Source organism: Gallus gallus, chromosome 2, assembly GCF_016699485.2.
Source record: "Gallus gallus isolate bGalGal1 chromosome 2, bGalGal1.mat.broiler.GRCg7b, whole genome shotgun sequence".
Lineage (NCBI taxonomy): Eukaryota > Metazoa > Chordata > Aves > Galliformes > Phasianidae > Gallus > Gallus gallus.
The window spans coordinates 68,777,283-68,798,065 of record NC_052533.1 but is presented as its reverse complement, the minus strand read 5'-3'; the positions used below and the strand labels follow the sequence as shown (position 1 = coordinate 68,798,065).

At 38.6% G+C, this 20,783-nt stretch overlaps 1 protein-coding gene and 1 long non-coding RNA gene across 3 annotated transcripts in view; both read left to right on the top strand.

Moving 5' to 3' along the window:
• The first annotated feature begins 667 nt into the window (after nucleotides 1-667).
• On the top strand, nucleotides 668-2,450 carry MC4R (melanocortin 4 receptor). The gene has a single exon (NM_001031514.2). The coding sequence runs from the start codon at nucleotides 1,114-1,116 to the stop codon at nucleotides 2,107-2,109; it is 996 nt and encodes a 331-aa protein (NP_001026685.2). The 5' UTR covers nucleotides 668-1,113; the 3' UTR covers nucleotides 2,110-2,450.
• Nucleotides 2,451-9,898: 7,448 nt separating this feature from the next.
• LOC121113081 overlaps nucleotides 9,899-20,783 on the top strand; it is a 76,733-nt gene continuing 65,848 nt past the window's right edge. The window contains exons 1-2 of one of the 2 annotated variants that reach the window (XR_005857621.1): nucleotides 9,905-10,211; nucleotides 14,068-14,140. This is a non-coding gene — a long non-coding RNA (uncharacterized LOC121113081). Of the gene's footprint in view, nucleotides 10,212-14,067; nucleotides 14,141-20,783 lie in introns of both variants that reach the window. The other variant, XR_005857622.1, reaches the window with a different exon arrangement.

The following is a 20,783-nucleotide window of genomic DNA, read 5'->3' as shown; positions in this document are numbered from 1 at the left end:
GTGGAAATAAGATGACGAAGAAGAGTATTATCTGGGATAAAATTATTTTCTTTAGGAAAATGTATTAAGCTAATTAAGTCTTTGGCCTCCTTGCCCTATTTTTGGTCATTGAATGATCTCCATTCCTTGAAAATTACAACCAGCTTAGCCAGTGTAATGCAGCCTTACAACACTGTGTCTTGCAAGTGGACAACTGAGGCACAGAAAAGTTAACAATGCATGGCAGGTCTGAGAGAGAAAAGCAGGAGGAGATAAATATTTTCTTGCTTCCTAATCCCTTTTCTATTTTGCCAGATACACAAAGCAGAGCAACTTTATGCCACAGAAGAGGCAAATCACAGTCTGAAAAATAAAAACCCATCAGTTCAGCTCAGGAAATTCTGTAAGACTGGTAGTACGGTGCTATGAGGTTGCTAATACAAAATAAGTATTAATATATTATTCTGACAACTAAAGAAGGAAAATAGATCTCTCGTAGCCCCGCTGCTTGCCTGTTGCTACTAGAAGCTTGTGCAGCATCCAAGTCTGCAGTACTGTGTGATGTTTCAGAGAGGCTCAGAATCAGCAGCCCCTCGACTTTCTGCAGTGCCGAGTCCCATTGGCTGGAAGGCAAAGCAGAGGCGGAGAGTGCAGAGTATTTTTCTCCTCCACACACCATAAGGCAGGCAGCCAGCATGCACTGCCTGACAGCGAGACGACTGGTGCTCGGAGTTTGAAATTAGTTTCTGCTCGGCAGCAGTCACTTGAGCATTTTACATTTACCTCCCTCAATGGAAGGGTTAAAAAAAAAAAGACCTGCAGCATAACAGTGAACTAAGCAAGAAGTGAACTTAGGGGAGAATCTGATGCAAACTTACATACTGTTGGGACTCAGTGATACAGATCACCGAGATGAAATGTGATGATGATCAGAATCTGCATCTTTGAGAGCGCAAACCAGTGTCTCTGAGCTTGAAACCTTATTTTACAACAGCAAAGTGCTCTGAACTACTGTCTGCCTTGGTGCTGCCTTATTTTTCTTTTCTTCCCAAACTGAAAAGCACAAGGAGGATTTCAGAGGAATGCAAAAAGGACTGTTTTAAAAGCAGGAAGCTGAAAGGGTTTCTCCATAAGATGAATTTCACCCAGCATCGTGGGACACTCCAGCCTCTCCATTTCTGGAACCACAGCAACGGACTGCACAGGGGTGCCAGCGAGCCCAGTGCGAAGGGCCACTCCTCGGGAGGCTGCTATGAACAACTCTTTGTATCCCCTGAAGTGTTTGTGACTCTGGGCATCATCAGCTTGCTGGAAAACGTCTTGGTCATTGTGGCAATAGCCAAGAACAAGAACCTCCATTCGCCCATGTACTTCTTCATCTGTAGCTTGGCAGTGGCTGACATGCTAGTGAGTGTATCTAATGGATCAGAAACTATTGTCATCACGCTTCTAAACAATACAGATACAGATGCACAGAGCTTTACCATAAACATTGACAATGTCATTGACTCAGTGATTTGCAGTTCCCTGCTTGCATCAATTTGCAGTCTCCTCTCAATAGCAGTGGACAGGTATTTTACTATCTTTTATGCCCTCCAGTACCATAATATCATGACGGTCAAGCGTGTAGGGGTCATCATCACATGCATCTGGGCTGCTTGCACTGTCTCAGGCATTTTGTTCATCATTTACTCTGACAGCAGCGTTGTCATCATCTGCCTTATCAGCATGTTCTTCACCATGCTCATTCTCATGGCATCCCTTTATGTTCACATGTTCATGATGGCTCGAATGCATATCAAGAAGATAGCAGTTCTTCCAGGGACTGGCCCCATTCGCCAAGGGGCCAACATGAAAGGGGCCATCACTCTCACTATACTGATTGGAGTTTTTGTTGTGTGCTGGGCCCCATTTTTTCTGCACCTCATTTTCTACATCTCCTGCCCCTACAATCCTTACTGTGTGTGCTTCATGTCTCACTTTAACTTCTACCTCATCCTCATCATGTGTAATTCCATCATTGATCCACTTATCTATGCATTTCGGAGTCAGGAGCTCAGGAAAACATTCAAAGAAATTATATGCTGCTGTAACTTGAGAGGGCTTTGTGATTTACCTGGCAAATATTAGACTGAAGTGGGTATGTTACTGTGTATTCAGCATACAGCACGGTCTTCTGAGCCATTAGAATCCTTTTTCATCAGAACTTGGGTTTAAGAGCAAACACTTCTTTCTCTTTCCCTTCCCTCCCATCTTTGTATCCCATTTATGTGTAATTCATATTTCTGTGTAGTGTTTGTGATGTCTACAGTTTGTAATTTATTTGGCTGGGAAGAGAAAAAAAGGAGCACTTCATAGCAATTTGTAAGTGAGTAAATAAATGTAATGCTGATTGTGAAATACTAACAAATACGAGCAGCTGTATGTTCCAACTGCTGACAAAATAAAAAACTTGCCTGAGTTACAGTGCATATTGGTTGATAATGTTCCTTTTTCTGCTGAAGTAATTATGGCTATTCATTACGGTATGTACAACTTAAAATAGAGCTTATGCTTCTCTGTTAGTGGATTAGACGTTCACGAATTAGGAAGCAATTTTTTCATGAAGATGCCTGGAATCAAGGAGTTGTGTTCATTTATTTTGTATGTTTTTCCTCCTACTCAAACAGCAGCAATCCTGTTCTTTGTTACAGCTATTGCCTACAACAACAAGATTTTCAAATACTTGCTAGCCAGACAATTGAAAGCTTGTTTTATTTTGGTTTTCAATACAATGATTGCTGTGTGTCTGAAAGTACCTTTTCACAAAATTGAAATTTGAAATTGAAATTGAATGCCTCCTGGAGCATCAGTTAGCACTGGATATATTTAATAGACTGGGATCCAGATAGGCTGTCACCCTCCATTCACTCATGAAGCAGGTGCAGTAGTAACACTGACAGCTCTGGCACCTGTGTAAAGCTTTGCAGTGAGGTTCAGCTGATGATAATGAAGAAGGGATATCAGTCTTAACATTCAATACTTCAGCTGATGTTCTGTGGTAAACAAGGACTCTGTACTTCAGAAGAAAATACAACTTTCCTAGAAATAAGCTGCTCTCTGTTCTGAAGCATTATTAGATGAGATCCACTGCCTGGATCCTTACACAGGAATGAAAGCAGGTATCAACTTGTCGTGGCCACCTCAGGCACTACTGTGGACCGTACAATCTTGTCTGGACAAGAAGGCTGGCATTCTGACAAATGTCTATATCTATGCTTTGTATATGGCAGCCCTGTGTGTTAGTGCTGCTTGAGGACAGCTTACCTTTTCAGACAATTTAGAAGTTTAATAAGCAGGTCCCTGACTTTAGCATCTTGAAAATGTTTAAAGTGCAGATGGAAGTACATGAGAGCCCACGAAGACATCCTTTAATACCTTGACAACATCAGCTTCTATGTAAGAGCATAGGAAAATCAACTTATTTATTCTTGGTAAGTATAAAGATAGAGTGGTAACTGGAAAAGACCTGGAAAGTTTTAGTATAAAAGGTAAAACTTTAATGTAAAGAATAATTTACATTTTAACCCTGGATTATTCTTTATTTTACCAAGATTAACAGTTAATTAGTGAGATTAAAGTTGTGCTTCCTATTTCATTAGTTTAGCCCGAGATATCAGAGGAAGATGTTGATGTTATGGCAACGGAGGTTGAACTTTTCAACCAATATTCCATTGCATTTAGTTGATGTCTGACAGAATGGTGTCTGACAGAAGTGCATATGAATCAAAGGGGTGAAACTGAATTTCTCCATGAGGAAAAAGTGGGACCCATTGACACTCATTGTTGCTTACCAAACATTTATGGAGATGAAATGGTAAATGTGACAGTGAGGAGGAGAGTGGTGCATTTCAGCAGTGGAAACAGCAATACAAAAGCGACATGAAAGATTAGCCACATTCCAGATGGCCATGCACAGCTGTCATACCACAAAACGAAGAGTGCTTCAATCAACTCATCTGCCCAGATTGGCTAAGGGCAGTGACTATGTTGAAAAATAGTGTTTTGTAGCTGAGAATTTGCTGTATCAAGGAGTGTTACTTTGCTCTTTGTAACTTTTGTAGTTTCCATGGAAATAAATAGGAGGCATTACATTTGAAGTGACCTACATACATTAAGACTACTATTTTTTTATTATTATTTTTATTTTTTCTGGGGAAACTATAAACTTTTCAGTAATACATCTCTACCTGGTCCTACTTGGTTTGGAATAAAAGATGCCAAAGTAGGAGGATTGATGCTCAGTGAGGGGGAACATGTGAATGTATTAAAATTAATAGGCTATCCAGAAATCTTCTGGAATTCTCTTGGATCTTATTAAAAGTGCTTCCTTCTCCCAGAGGACATGATGCTAGCTATGAAGAAATGCTCTGGCAACAATGTGAGAAATTTCTGCTGCCTACTTAAAAAATCTCCCTTGATCTTTGTTCTGCCTTATGCTCTTTAGCTATTTTATGGCTGTAAATTATGATAGTAGGTCCCAGAGGATTGTTTTGTAGTCCATGGATGCATACACAGTCCAGCAGAAGGTGGAACAAGAGAACGATGTTACTTTAGGAACTCAAAAAATTGCCTTGAAAGTCCCTCTTTCTTCTGGTTATACAAGGACTTGATACCTAATTTCAACAAATCTGAAGCGGCTACGCTGAGCTCTCAGTTGATCCTTAAAAATAGCAATTTTACTTCTTTTTTCAATCCAAAGTGAAGAGATTTAACTTTTTTTTTTTACTTTTTTTTTTTTTTTTCATGACAATTGGGGGTTTTCATCAATGGTTTTCTTGTACTGTCCAAAACCTTCTGCATCTCGTTTTCATTTATCTGGACTAAGATTAGCCAAGAGAATTTTGATCCCTTTAATCTTTAAATCTCATTTAGAATTATATGTTTAAAAACTAGCTTATTGCAGAGTTTTATCAACTTTGAGACTGCTTGACATCTCTTCTGTCTTCATTTTATAAAGCTAAATGTATATACCTACTTTTTAATGGACTTTAATTTAATTAAAGACTTTTTCAGTTCATAGTATTATCTCTAGAGTGTAATTTATTGAAATTACTGGCAAAGCTGCTATGTAGATAATTTTTCTATTCCCAGACAGTTTTTTCCTTCTAAGTAGCTGCATTAGTTTCTGTTTTCCTATAGATCTGGCAGCTTTCCAGCAGGGAGTCATAGAAATTAGTGTTGCAAAAAGTAAATACATTAATCTAGTTTGCTGGAGAGTGATGAAAGCGGAGGATTATTTTCCACACTCAATTTTCTGGAGCTTTGTCTTTCTATTTCAAAATGTTCTAAGAAAATTAATTTTCTTTCTTTAAATATCTGGGACCCTAATCCCTTCAGTGCTTCCCAGTTCGGCCATGTTGGATAACCATGGCACATTCCTCTGTGGTGAGGAAAAGGTTTGGTCTCCACTTTACAGGTGTAAATACTTATGTTTTCACTTCTTCTGGAGAAGGGACTAATGTATTTTGTTAGCCTTCCAGAAAGCAGTCTATTTTGTTGAGCTGGAGACTGGTGGTTGTATTCTTTGTCCTTTCCCAATAAATGTCTATAACATAAAACAAAACTTTGAGTATTGAAGCAAAGGACTTTCTATAAGAGGGACATTTCTTTAATTACTTTTAAATTTTAATTTTCTTTAATTACTTCTTTATTTTGAAGTAGCTTTTCAACAAAGCAAGTAACTCCAAAACACACCTAAGAGGCTGCAGTTGTCTCAGTATAGTGGATTTTGAATGGTGCTCTGACATCTCCTTTGCAATTGAACCATGCTGTCAGCTGGAAGTAAGGAGAAATGCAATTGTGAGCTCGTGGGTTACTAAATGTGCAGCAACACCTATCTCTGCAGTCATATCCTTAATAAACATGTACTGTGCTTGTTATTCATGTAATTCTGTAATGACTGTGTTGTTGGGGAATAGGGTTAGCCTTAACAACATGTTTATCTGGGGGTCCTTCTTTCTCAAGCTGAAATTCTGATGAAGAAGGATTTTGGACCTGATCTAATTGATAATACACTGTATTGCTTACTGCAGTCTCAATCCTACCAGAAGGAACTCTCAGAAAATGTACCTTCAGGGATGAAATCTTAATTGTTGGTCCAGAAATCACCTCAGATTTTAAATTAATATTCCAATACCTGAAATTGCACCTTAAGTATTCTAAGGCTTTCTCTTTAGATGAAATGCTTCTCTTGTTCATTAAATAAATAAATAAGTAAAAAGACTTCCCAATGTCCCAAGGACTCTGCTGCTACTACAGATAAAGTCCAAGGGTGAACTGACCAAGCTCATTTTATTTGTTTCAGACAGTTCTGTTGTCCTTGCTGGTTATTCATGGTTTTACCCACTCTATTCCTAGAAGAGATTTTCAGGTCTGAGGATTAAATATCATTCCTTTCAAATGTGTAAACATAAACTTTTCATTGGTTGTTCTTTTCACCTATTTGTTCTCTTGCAAACATTGTTCATTTGTTTCAGTGGCTCTCCTCCATGCTGGGCGTATTTTTGAATATGTACAGAACTGGACTCTGTCTTCTACAGGTTGGGTTGGCTTTGTCCAGATCTCCCATCTGGCTGCTCACTCACTCCCCAGCTCAACGAGTTGAGGGAAGAAAGCGAGAAGGTCAGGAAGGAGAACGCTTATGGTGAAGGCAAAGACAGGAGATCATTTAACATCTATCTTTGTAGCCAGGCAGCGTTTTGCCCTTTCTTCCCCAGGTGCTCACCAAGGCACTCACCCATGGCCGCTGGGCTCAGTCATGGCCTGCGGTGGGGCAGCCTTGGCCTCACCTCACGCAGCAGTACCACAGCACCCAGGGACAATGCCTGGCATCCTCGCACTGAGCACAGCAGGGCACAGTGCTATAAGCAACGTTTCAGGTGAAGTTCTATTGCTCTATACATTGACATTTTACTTTAGTTCCACAGAAAGCTTCTCACTTAAATTATTTGCCTCTTTCACAACTACAGCTTTAGAGTGGCTCATACATTTCTTTTTTTCCTGTGATGTACTAATCAGCCTGAAATGTTCCCCTCTCAGGCTCTTTCCCGCTGAAGAGCTTTCTCTGCAGAGCTTCAGATCCTGTTATTAGCCTCTGAGTTAATGACTTTGAACACCGTACAGCTGAATCCCATCCTATTTCTATTATTTCAATCTTCTGAATGATCTGCTTTCCCTAACTGATTTTCAGATAGTCTTTTCTGTGGAAATTGCAGCCAGCCTTTTGCCACTGTGATGTGACCTTGGCACATCTCTGTTGACACAGCGCTGTGGGACCCGCAGGGCAGGCTCAGGCTCCAGGCTCTGATGAGCAGGGACCTATCATAAATCTTGCCTATATTGTGCCAAGTGTCTATAAAATGTAATTTACCTAGGTTTGCAGGTGGCAAAAAGAAAGCTGAAATTCATACGTGTGCAATATGAGATACGTAGCTGCTTTTGAAACAAAAACCTTATAGCTTATTAGAGCTTTTTCCCTTGTAAAAGGGAGCGGGTAAGCAAAGACACAGAAGATGAATTAATTTGGAAGCTGTAGAGAATAAACAAAGCACTTTATTTATGCAAAAATCTGCAAAGGAAATATTTACTATAACAATGTCTTCTCTTGAGATAGCATCTCTGTGCAGTTGTCCCGAGATTTCTCCTCATGCTAACACAGGTCATGCACAGTTCAACATTCAAGTGTCAAGGACATCATAAAGAACAAACAAACATTAAGAGCAGGCTTTCTGACGTTCTTGTATTCAGTACATTCTGAAGACAAATATGTTACAAAAAAACACCTCGTTTTTCCCCTGAAAGAGGAGACAAAATTAGGGGTCTGTATTGGAAAAAAAAAAAAAAAAAAAGTAAAAAGAAGAAAAACTAAATTCCTATTACTGAATTAATCACTTTCTGCACTTTCCTTGACTGTTTTGAGGGATCCCAAAAGCTTTATGGAAAGGAAGAATTGTAAAGTTATCAGTCCATATATTTAACTACCCATGCATAAACCGACCAAGTTCTGATTGACTAGTGCATTAAGGCACTGAATTACACATGCATTACACATCTTACAGTGTGCATAACATGTACTTTATCACTGATGCTTCTCATTATCTAGATACACGCTGTCACAGTGAAATTGGAAAAAACAGCCTGGCTCTGCATGAAGTTGAACTCAAATAATGCTTGTTTGGTAAAAAATAATCTTTACTTATTATCCTGAAGTTTTTAATGGAGAGATGAGGTGGGTTTTTTTGCTTTCTTATGATTATTGCCTTCCGCTTCACTCATGGAAATGTAATGTTCATAAGTTACACAGATAATCGAATTTTCTCCTTGAAGACAAAGATTCTGGTTCCCAGTAAGGATTGCCTATAGGCCAAATAGGATGGTATTCCTTCTCATTCTGTATTAAAGGTACCTTTGTCTGTGAACTATTGTTCACAATAGTTTGAGACTATTTATTACTTGTTCCTGCCAACTGCCTAAGGCAGAGGACTGAGACAGCAAATCGGTGAGGGGTCAGCTGAACTGAGACATGATCCAGCTTCATTGCATTTCAGACAACTCCTCTTGAACGTGGAAGAGCTCCTGGTGATGCCAAGAATACAGTACCCAGTAGACAGGTAATAAAGGAAATTTAACTATGAGTTTGGACTGCTTGTTTGGTTCTGGGCTCAAGCAGGAGGCTTTACCTACAGAGGCTTTACCTTCCATCATTCCTGCAGGAAACACCATTTTTCTCACTACCTTTGTGGAAAAGCCTTGTGGAAAAGCTACTATTCCCTTCTGTGAAAGTAGCAGGTAGCCCTCGTCTGGCTGAAGAGAACAGGACATGGATAAAAAATAAGAGGTAAAATCTAAGCAACCTAGCCTGATATTAATTAACTCAAGTTATATGCTAGAGTGTGTTTCATGCCCTCACAGGCCTTACTATGAGCCAGGTTTCAACTATGTCCTTATACTGATACTGACAGAGCTGTTGTTCCTCTCAGAGCTTGGTCAGTGATAAAGTATATGGAATATGCAGGAGCATGGCATTTTGTTCGCTATATAATACATATTTTTTTAACAAATTTTAGCTAAGTTTTCAGAAGGCATTAAATACCAGCCGGGCAAAATCTAATCTCTCTGGCTTTGGATGCTGCAAAGATCCTCTGTTTATCTGAAGAGCCTGAATACTCAGATTTTGTTTAAAATTGTAATATTGTAGTCACTTTATGAAATCTCAGGCACCTCAGTCACATGTAGTGCCTTAATTGTCAAATCCAGGATTATAAATGGCGCACCGATACATTCCCTGCTTTGAAGATTCCTTTGATCTCAGCTATTTCAGCTCTGAAAGACGTGATTGACTGCACAAAACTGAAAAATGGTTACAATGCTTTAGATCATATCCGTTTAGTGCATGAAGATACTGAAAAACAAGACCCTCTACACTAATAGGACTGCAAGTTCACTTTTTGTGTCTTTCACATAACTGCAATTTCTTGATTTGTCTGTGGGAGTAGTCAGTGAGGTGAATAGCATGCCTTTTTAAATTAAGTTTGGTCAGAAAGAGGCTTTTTTGAGGCAAAATGTGTGATTGTTATTTTAGTTTTAATGAAAAAAGCATTGATTTCTGAAGAACAGCTAATTTCTCAGACTGAAAAAAACCCAGTCATAGAGCAATAATATGTTTGAAAGCAAACAATTTGTTCTGTTTTACTATAAAATCAATGGATGTAAGTAACTTCTGTATCTTGTACTTTAGACCTGAACATGAGTTCTGCTTTCTCATACTTTTTGAACACAGTGACTAATGAGTTAACTTAATCCCTAACAGTTTAAGAGTTAAAGTCCATAAAAAGATGTACATCAAGGAAAGAATTGGTAGAACACTCTTTCTCCTCTCTTTTTTTGAGGGTAGTTCTGTCTGTCACCACTTCTTCTGTAGTAAGCAATACTACCTGTAAGTAGGTAGATGCCCAAAGCATTGCTGTGGGTTTCTCCCGTTGCTGCCTTCACCCCAGCCACATCCAGACTCACTGGTGCCTCTGCTCTTCTATCTGAACATCTTTGCTCCTGGCAAGAGCTCTCCTGTGCTGCCTGATTTCTGTCCTTTCGACAGGCCACCTGAACTCCAGGCTTACCTCCTTCCTGACCAGGGTGTATCCGCATCACCTCTCTGAAATTAACTTCTGACCCAAATGAGCTGTCATTTCCCAGTAAGTAGTTCAGAACTGTTTGTCCTGTTTTATGTGCTGGAAATACTGGAGCAGTTAGTTACACTTTCTTTTATCTGTATTGTCTTTGGGCATTTGAGTTTGCAGCCACAGAATACATGGGGAAGAGTTACCACTCCAAATTTTTATATTCAAACACTGTCAGGATAGCCATCCATTACTGAATTAATTGTTTTCTTATCAATTCTGATGTTTAATCAATCATAGAGCTTGATCTTAAGCATAGAAGCCTCAGCTCACCTGCCATTTCCATCCATCTTTTCTTAAACCTTGAAATTGCTATTCAGACACTAAAGGGATATTGCTTTAGTAACTCAGTGGAAAAGTTTAGTTTATTCCAAACTCATCTTGGTTTTTAGCTGTCATTTAGAAGGATTGTCTGTGCTCAGGAAATCCCAAAGAGAAATGCTCAGGGAGGTGAGTACTTCTCTGTGCATCTGGTTATACAAAGAAAAGCAGTGTTTTGACTTGTCTCCTGAGGTATAGCCTTCCCCTCCCTCACAAGGTTGTAGATACAGCAGTGTTGCCAGTGAGTGCATTGCCAGACTCTGTGAAGTGTGGCTTCTGAGGGCCTCACTTTTTTTCTGAAAGCAACAGGAAGAAAAGATGAAGCTCATTCACAGCCTTTCTTGTCTTTCTGTGTTGCAAGTAAGGAATGAATTCTCCTGTAGAAATAATCGTTAACTACAAAATAATTAAGACTGTATTTAAAATAGAGGAAATTTGCGGCTGTATTTCTCATAGTCTGATATTTAGCTTTCTTAACTTGAATGTTGCATTCATGATACTTACTTATCCCCTTTCCCCTAAAGAACATCACTTAAACTTCCTGATTTGCTGTATCTGCAATCTCATGATGTGTCTTTGGCATCCCACTCTTCTGTTGCAGTGCCTTTACTGATGTCAGGGAAATCTCGATGGTAAACATTAACTTTCTAATGATGACAGGAACGGACAGAACAGGGACGGACCCATTTGCATCTGCTTTTTCATTCTTAGTCTCTCATTTGAAGACATCAAACATCTTGTTGTTCAGGTTTTAGAGCCTCTTTTTATAAACAAAGGTCAGCCTCGAAAAGATGAGGTTCGGCTTCAGGAAAAAATTAACTAAAGCCCAACCCAACATGCTAATATTGTGATTTTGAATCTGACTTGGTATAAGTTTCAAAACAGAGAAACTGATTTTTTTCCCCATATTAGATGCTGGGACCGAAGAATGCATGTTGGCACTGTTACACTTGCTTTTTCTCTCTTTTTCCTTCAATCTCATAGGAAGGAAATATCCTAGAAATGCAATATATTTTTATGTTAGATTTGAACTGTAACATACGATGCACCTCTGAGGTAGTTGTATGTAGCTACTGAAGATTGTCCAGTGAATTCAGTTCAGTGCCTGACAAACAGGAGCAGAAGATATTCTTTGACCATGGGATTATAAAGGTTTATAATTCATAAATTCCTTCCATTTAGCAGACTAACACATAGCATCTACTAAGAGAAAACAAGGAAGCAAATCCCATCTGTTAGTCATGCAGTTCCATGACAATTTTTTGCCATTCAGATTCAGAGTTTCAATTACTAAGAGATGCTAATGCCAGAGTAAGGAAAGCATTTCTTGTATTTTACGCTAGGTAAAGAATTTAATTTGGTAATACTTGAACAGCTGGACCTCCAAAAGGTCTCATTTAAAAGATAGCGTGTTCTTTGCTTCATGTGCTTAATTTCTTAGGTGAAATCTCCAGATTCATTCAACATTCGGGTCGCGTTCCCCTCTCTGAGCACTACTTCTTTCAGGAGAGGAAAGGTGTTCTTCTTCTCAGTAGGTAACCCTGCAAAGAGTGTGTGTCTCTGCTGTTTTCTGACTCACAATGGAAGACTTCTCAAACATGACCCTTTAAGTTTTAGGCATCACAGGCATATGGTTTTCATGGATTTTGCAGTTTGTGTTGAATGCTAATTCCTCCTTCAATTTTAACTCCACAGTTCATAAGAAATAATGAGAAGCAGCAGCATCTCATAGCAAAGAGGCTGATTTTTAAGACCAGTTAATACGGAAGATATGTGAGGATGCCTCCTCTTTTATATCTCAGTAGCAAAAGTAGGCTAGCCTTAAAGCAAACCTTCTAGAAGGGACTGTGAAGTTCCTTCCAAAAATGTGCTGCTTTTAGCTATCACAGCAGGCATCTCTAAGCAACACAGAATGGAATTGCAGTACGGTGGTTTAGGCAATGAACTATTCTCACAGCTTCCTATCTCATGAAGTATAATAAACAGAGCATTTGTCTCTGAAATTGGGTAGGTTTATCAGCTCTTGAGGGGCCTTTCAGATGTTCATCTAGGCTGTTACAATGCTTCAGAGGTCACATAATGCTGTGGTATTACCCACCCAAATAGCTTAATATGAGCTTCTGAGCTTTCATTTATTGTTGCTTTATCGTTGGAAATGTAGAGAAATTTTAATTCCTAAGGGGATTCTAAGAATAAATGCCCAGAAGTCAGCTTTCAGAATTTCAGCTTCTGAAAGGGAAGATAGATGATTATCTTAAACAATTAAAGCAGGATGCACAGGGAGAATTTAATCTCTCATCCTAGCAGCTCAGAATCAATTTAAAGGAATTTACTTAGAGTTTCCTGTTAAAGAAAGTACTTATATTTAAGTGGTGCTAGCTTTGATAGATGCAGAAAATGAGCATTAGAAATGAGAAAATCAGCATAATTTCTATCTACAGATACTAAACAATTGCTTAAAATCTGAACCTGGCTTCTAATCATGCTAAAAATATTCTTCAGTGAAATTTGCTCCCAAAAAGAATTTTAAAAGAAGGATAAGGATGCCACTTGATTCAGAAAGTAGTACCCCAATTTTTTAGGATGTAATTTGCAATGTTTCTACAGATTAATTCACTTGGCTGTCACTAGTGTCCATGTTTGCTTTGTTACTAGATCCATAGCATTTCAGAATAGGGATTTTGCATATGCATTTTAGCGTTAAGCCTTCCTAACATGCTCCCAGGTGCTAACTGTAAAAATAGCAATAAAATAAAAAGTGTGAGAGTAGGAAATGCATTTCAACTGGAAGATGAAAGGCATGCATTATTTCTTAGATTTCTTGGCCAAAACATCAATGCAATTTGGAACTTTGCTACAGTGTTTCTATAGAACTGTGTTGATAACTAGAACAGTTCTGCAAAGATTATTTTTAATATATTGCGGGAAGTATGAATTGTTCCAAATCTCCAACAATTTAAGCCTGTTCTCAGCCATTTGGGGATATTAACATCTTTCACAATTTCCAAGCACATTTTGGTTTAATACAAACTTTTTCTCTCCTGCTCAGCCCCAGAAAACTCTGAGCTTTTCAAAAACTTTCCTAGCAAATCAGCAAATTCCTTAAATGCTCCCACTGAATCACAATGACCTCTTTCAAGTAGCTTGGCACTCCTGTCCTGAACCCTTTGCTGGAAAACAAAATTAAGAAAGAGTAACTGCTCTGCATGGCTGCTGAGCGTTTTATGTTATTTGATATCATTTAAGGAGGAAATATTTTTGTTACATTAGCTCTTAAATCCTGCAGCTGTATTGAATCTCTCTGTGTTAAGTGCTTTACAAACGTACGATAGACAGGTACTACTTGAAAGAGTTTCTAGAGTAAATAATACCTAGAATGTTTGGTGAAAGTTTCTATATAAATGCAAAGCAGCTGTTAATACAGTTGGTGGAAGAGTGGAAGCTGAATTTCTTTTGTACGTGTTATGTTACTGCAATAATTTTCCAGGAAATGAAAGTAATTTCTCTCATAGGTGAATATCTCCCTCTCATCCCTCCCTCCTTCTTTCAGGAATCTCTGCAGCTTTGGAGGTGGGAGTGGTTCTTGGGAGTGAGAGTCTAAGAAGATTTCTTTTTTATATAATGTAAGTTAGAATGCCTTATTTTACATTCCAATGCATTGTGGAAATTAATGAGAAGAAATACTGCTCTCTGCTTATATTATTTTTTTTTTTTGAGAAAAATTTATGCAATACTAATAGAGGAGCAGTGGTAGAAATGCCAGTATATACCTCCTCGTGAAACTCTCTGGTTCAGTTCTTGTCTCTCTGAAATGGACAGCAAACCTGAGCTGACTGCAGTAAACTTTGAATTTCACCTCTGACATTTAAATGCCATTGTTGTTCAAATACAGAGTTGCTGGGATTGCAGGTGGCATGCTATGAAATGAAAATGAACTTTGCACCAAGGTTTTTTATCCCACTTGCAATACTATCTGATTACATCCCACTTCTTTTTCTTTTTTCCCAATATTAGAGTGATCGCTTGAAAGGTCCCGGAAGACCAGTGGCTATTTGTACAAGTTTCTATGTGATCATGCAATTCTGATACTAGAAACTCATCAGAAAGCTCTGCCTTGATCTTTCATTCTTTCTTTTTATTCACGTGATTTATTCTTCCCCAGCAATTTAGGCTGTAAGTTGTTCTTTCCTCTAAAACTGTTCCTCTAAGATTTCCTCCCATTTTCCTGTGCGTTCCCTTGGAGGCTTCCTTACCTGGAAAGAAATGAGCACACCCAGATGGAAAGTGTAGTGTGGTGGCAGGAGGGAAGCATCATGGCTAGGGGAGTGTCATAGGAAGGAGAATCTGTTATAGGTCAGATGTGGCACAAGGAAGTGTGTGTAATACTTTCTTTTTCTTTGTTTATTTTTTCCATTCTTTTTCCCTTAAGGAAAAAGAAAAGTGTAAACAGTGTTGCATCTTAGGAAGGTACTGAAAGTTGCTGGAAATTAGAGCAAACATGAGAAAAGGAGAAGGTATTTCCTTGCAAATTCTAATGCTTCTCATCCAGCAGGAGCTCTATACCAAAAGTTTGTCATTTGAAAGTGCAATGAAGTACTACCTTCCGTGAATGAAAGCTGCTTTAGTGTTTCCATGTCCCCCCCGTAAAGAAAGGCGCAGAAAGCATCACATCAAAACTCTGGTTAACTGCCCAAGCAACGCTGCCCACCAAGGCTTACTTGCAGCTTGGTGAACCCAAGCGTGGGCAGAAATTGATGCACTTTAAGCTAGCTGATTTTGTTTAAGAATTCTTGTTTTACAGTTTAAAAATAAATGTTTTTCTCTGTCAACTTCTGTAAGTACATTTATGTTTTACTTTAAGTCTTTCTGAGTTTTACTGAAGAAAGATTTTCTTGTGCTTGCAAAAAAAACAAAAGTGTATTTTCTGTTTTTCAAAGCAGAGTTTCTTATGAGAATAGAAAAAAAAAACACCATTAAATGGGGTTTCAGAATTTAAGACGAATCTTTAGAAAGTGAATGATTATCACAAATTATTAAGTAGTACAAATGCAGACCCTGTTCAGGCGATTAGGAAGTCCTTTCAGATGGTATTATTATTTCAAACAGATGAGTTATTGAATTTTGAACATATATTAACAAAATCCTGTGTTACGTTATCTTAGGACATAATTTAGGACCTTTTATTCTAAAAATATCTGGATTTCTCATGAATGGCATAAGCTCTAGTTTGATTTGAATATGCTGACTTTACTAGAGGTAATCTCACTTAGAATCTGTATATTGAAAAATATATATATATATTTTTACCTATAACACTCCTAATGCTTCTTATATAACAGAGAGTATATAACTTATATAACTGAAGGAAGACGTAATCCATTAGTTTCCCTGTGTTAGCCTTTGACAATATGTAAATACAGGAGATACTATTTTTTTTTCTAGACTGAGTGAAAGCTTTGCAGTGAAAAATGGAACAAGGACAAGGGGAAATGGCTTCAAGTTGTGTTTAGGTTGGATACCAGGAAAACCTTCTTTACAGAAGGGGTTGTTAAGCACTGGAATAGGCTCCCCAGGGAGGTGGTTGAGTCACCATCCCTGAATATGTTTAAAAACCATTTGGATGTGGTGCTCAGTGCCATGATTTAGTGGAGGGTTGATAGAGTTGGGTTGGTATGGTTAGGTTGTGGTTGAACTTGATGATCTTCAAGGTCTTTTCCAAGCTGAGGAAGTCTATGATTCTATGAACAGTCATTTAAAACACTGTTATTGGGATTTTGCTGGGCAACTACAAAAAGGCAAAGCCTGTCTTTGGTGGAGCAAAATGAGTTCTCAGAGCTGCTTCTGTTAAAAGAGGTGTCTATAGTAGTTCTAAACTTCAGATAAATGCAAAGAGCCAGAATGAACCTTTGGTAACACAGCACTTTGGAAAGACAAGAAATTTCTGTCCTAGACAGGTTTCTCTTATACATAAAGTTTTACTTATTGAAAACTAAATAATCTGAGTTTTGTAAGTAAAAATTTAAATTAGAAGGAAAATAAGAATTCAAAGACTTCAGCTTATACTCTAAAAATACGTACAGCTCTGGATATGTGAAATACAGTCTCAAGAATGATTTTGTTCTTCCTGTGACATTAACAATTCTTCTACTGCATCAATAAGAAAGGTCACTGGTGTTACTAGAGCTTAGGAGTGGATACTAAAATCTGTCTCCGTGTAACTGGGGTGTTTGGAGATGCATTTGCTTTGAGAGAGAACTTCCAGCTTGATACAGGTTCACTAACTTACAGTAGAAGTCTGGCAATTGTTCTATATTCAGAATTCACAGACACAGGGACTGGTTATTGTTCATATTACTTGAACAAAAGACAAATCAAGATGGAGTAATGGTGTTAGAGGTGCTCCTGGGTGACGTTAAGCATGTTGCAGAAGTTTGTTTCAGTCTTCTTTATCCAACCTTTGAAGCTTTCTTAGATTTATATCTTTTTTGCCTTGCCTTTTTTCCAGAGCTGATCTTACGTATTATTTTCCTGATCCTCATCTTAGATCAAAGTTTTCCTTTTCTGTGACTTTGTCTTTGTATGTTATCTTTCAAGTGGCTCTCATGGCTGTTTCTTAGATCTCAGACTGAGAGGACAGCTGCTCTAAGTTTCATGCATGCTCTCTGAAGCTTTCCCACATAGAAAATTGCACTACTTTGTATTCTAAGGACACCTAGCATTTCATAGGAATGTAAGAGCATGGAGCAAGGGGACTGGCTGCACAACGACTAGGGTGTTAAGCAGAGATCTGTCTGGAGGAGATGTTTGAAGGGGAAACTCTGAATCATCTGCTGAATATATTGGGAGGCATTTTAGAGAGAAAAAGGCTATGGACAAATTCCTAGGGAAAGGACTGAGATTGGGGCATACATTTTCATAAATATTTATCCTTCACTATCTTAATAATTATCTGTCTTCAAGTTTTCAGATAATATTGTGTGTTGAAAGAAGCATATCAGTCTGCTGATTTCTTAGGTATCTGCTCCACTGTTTATAATGTTTTTTTTTAACAAGCAAAAGTAAACCAGAGGGCACTTTCACAGGGTGCAAAGTTAACGACTAATGATGGAGATTCAGCTGTTTTAGCTCTAGACTAAATTACTCATCTAAGATTCCCTCTTAAGGCAGAAAAAAGAGAGAAATGTGCCTCTGAAAGTTAATTGATCTTCTTTTTAGAGATATCTGCAGGGGTTATCTAGAAATCCCCACCCCATTACCTCGTCACAGGCTCCCTCTGTAGTCAATCTTCCTGAAAGCAGAGATCCTGGATGTCTTAGCTCCAGCAATCCGAATGGATGGGTATCACTGGAAGTATGTATGAACCATGTTGAGATAACCATGTTTTTTTGGAATTGAGAACTGGTCACCTGAAATGCAGGCAAGGTCTGAAAATGGGTTGTCCAGAGGGGCCTCTGGCTGCATTGCAAAGCACAAATGATAAGGTCTGTCAGAGGATTTTGCAAAAGAGCAGGAATAGGGTATACTGGTTGTTTTGTCTAGATGGAAGTCTACATGTTGCTTTGCTCCACTTGCAGGACACTGGCCCTATGTTTTACATGGCCTATGTCTCCCAATGAGCTGTGCATGTAGCCAAATTATTTGACTTTGGAGTTTGGGATTTTATGTTTTAGTCCTCTGCTGTATTGATCCCTAAGGAACTGCTGGAGTCTGGAAGCTGAGGAATGGAATTATCTGCGCAGCCCAGCCTGAACTTCATAGGCTTTCAAATGAGTGAAATTTAATTGAGAATATTCCCTATGCAGTCAAGGAGCAGAAGAATCAAACTAGATACTCTGTACATATCAAAGCCTCTTAGATGCAATTAGTGAGAGTGAAATAACACAAGAATTATTTTTATTTTTCTCACCAGCTTTTGAGTTCAGACATATTATGTCACATGGAACAGGAAGCAGATCTTAGTATCACCTGAACATCATTACCAATAAATGAAAGTGCTTATGTACCCAATATATATGTGCAAAAAGGCAAACCAGAATATTTGCACAGTTTCTCACTGGTGACTTGGCTTTATATAGAATTTGACTAACCACCAAACAAGGAGGAATGATTATTATTCACTGGTGGAAAAGTAAAAGCACAATACACATTCACTCTTCAGACCAGAGTGGAAGATGCACTAAAGAAAATAGTAACAATGTGCGATAGTGAAGTAGTAGAGTATCTCTGTATTTTGAGGATGGGGTAGCACTGCTGGAAACATTCAACCTAATGGTTATAGTACATAGCCATGGACTCATTTAAGGCTGCTTTGTATGGTGTAGAAAAAAAATATCCTGTGTCAGAGCACTCTTTGGTCCAAAATAGAGCAGAATGTTGGTTGCTATAATCAGATCCTATAGGAAAGTTCTGTACTGGTACCTCTCTGGAAGCAGAATTATCTTAAGGTATTTGCTATGAAAGCCCCTGGCACTGTTGCTGATTATCTAGGAAGGCTGTGCCGCAGAACTTTTTTGGGCACCAAGTCTTATTTCAATAACCTGAAGTGAGGATACGCTCAGTGCAGAAGGCAGAGGATGTTTACGTAGATCATAACATTTCCAGTGAAAGATTAAGATTAATCTTTGAGCTAAGTACTTACAGACCTAAATATAAAATAAAGGTAACTTAGTTTTCCTTTCCTACTGGTTTCTTCATCTGTGAAAAGAGATCTCTAAACTAATCTAGTTGCTTTTCCTGTTGGCTGGAAGGCAAGAAATACATCCAGAAGCTATTGCATAAGCAGTTTTTTATAAACATGAAGAAGATTTAAATGCTGGTGGCACAGACCATTGGAGAGAAACAGGTGGATATGCAAATGGCTGTGGAGAAATTCTGAAGACAAAAGCTGGAAATACTTTATAGAGACAAATAGTATTTGTATTGTAGAATAGTAATGTAGAATGTTTTTATTCTGTTTTTAGTTCTCTTCCACTTGAAAGCATTACACTGAACCATTTATTTAAGCCCCAGACTTCCAAAATAGCAAAGCTTTTTGAGAGAGGGACCAGAAAAGAAACTGATTGGAAGTTTGTCTTCAGTTTCCATCCTGATACTTCATGTATGCTTGTGCTTCCTGCTATACTGGAGTGCTGCAGCTATTAATTTTAGGCTCGCTGATGGTACTTCTGGCAGGTGCATATCTCTCTTCAAGCTTGGCATGAAGTAACTGTTTTGTTAAAACCTTCAGATGGCTCCACTCTTCCTTGTGCTTGCTAATGCAGTCACTGCTTCATCATTTCTCACTTTCTGAGAGATACTCTGGTAGGCAGGATGGGTGAGTTTGTCTTATCCCTGTTCTTACAGGGCTTTTCCTCTAGTCTTGGCTGGGGATTTTTCTGTCCCTAGAGCTCCAGCCTTTTGCTTATCCACTGGCATGTCCTATCCTGCACCAGTGCAGCAAATCCACTGTTTTTTCTTTATATCAGCAGGAGGAACTTCTGGAGATGCTGATGCTGGATGGAAGGATTTTATGCTAACATAACACTTGCTGTGTCTTTCAATTTGTTTTTCATTTTTATCTAAAATTTTCTGGCTTGCATAAATGTGGGTAAAAAAAGTGTAAAGGTTCTGGATACTGCATGGTGGTTAGCAGGATTATTTTGGTTGCACTGTTGCTGAGTGTGTTGGCTCTCATGTGGGGACTGAGCTGCAAAATTGCTGTGAGAGTGAAATATCTTGGCAGAGATATAGAGCTACTTTCTTACCTTGAAGGGAACAGGGTAAGACTCACTCTGACATGTAAAGTCATTATGATTAATGGCTAATATCCTCTGCATTACAGCAAAACAGTTTTATAGCTGAAGATTTAAAAATCAATTTGGGGATAATTCTAGTCTCCATCAGTAGACGAAGGCTCTGTGTTCCTCTTTCTTTCTGCTCGTAATATTGGGTGATAGTCACTGTCACACACTGCTTCCCCAACTATTTCCAAGAGACATCAGTATCCCTAAGGAGTGGATAAAGGAGCTTTATAGCCAGATGTCCCACACACCTGTCGGCACTGTACAAAAGAAGAGATGTGGTGAGGATGCTCGGGGCTAGTTTGGCCCATTAAGATGTATCACTAGGCAGAGCTTCTGCTGGTTAGAGCCACCAGGAAGTTTGAGCAGACAAAAATCAGGAAGCCTTAGTTTTTCCTTAGATCACCTCACTTCATTCTGAATCTCTCTCTCTTTTTTTTTTTTTTTTTTTTTTCTATGCAGGCACTCTGTGCAAAAATGGTCGTTC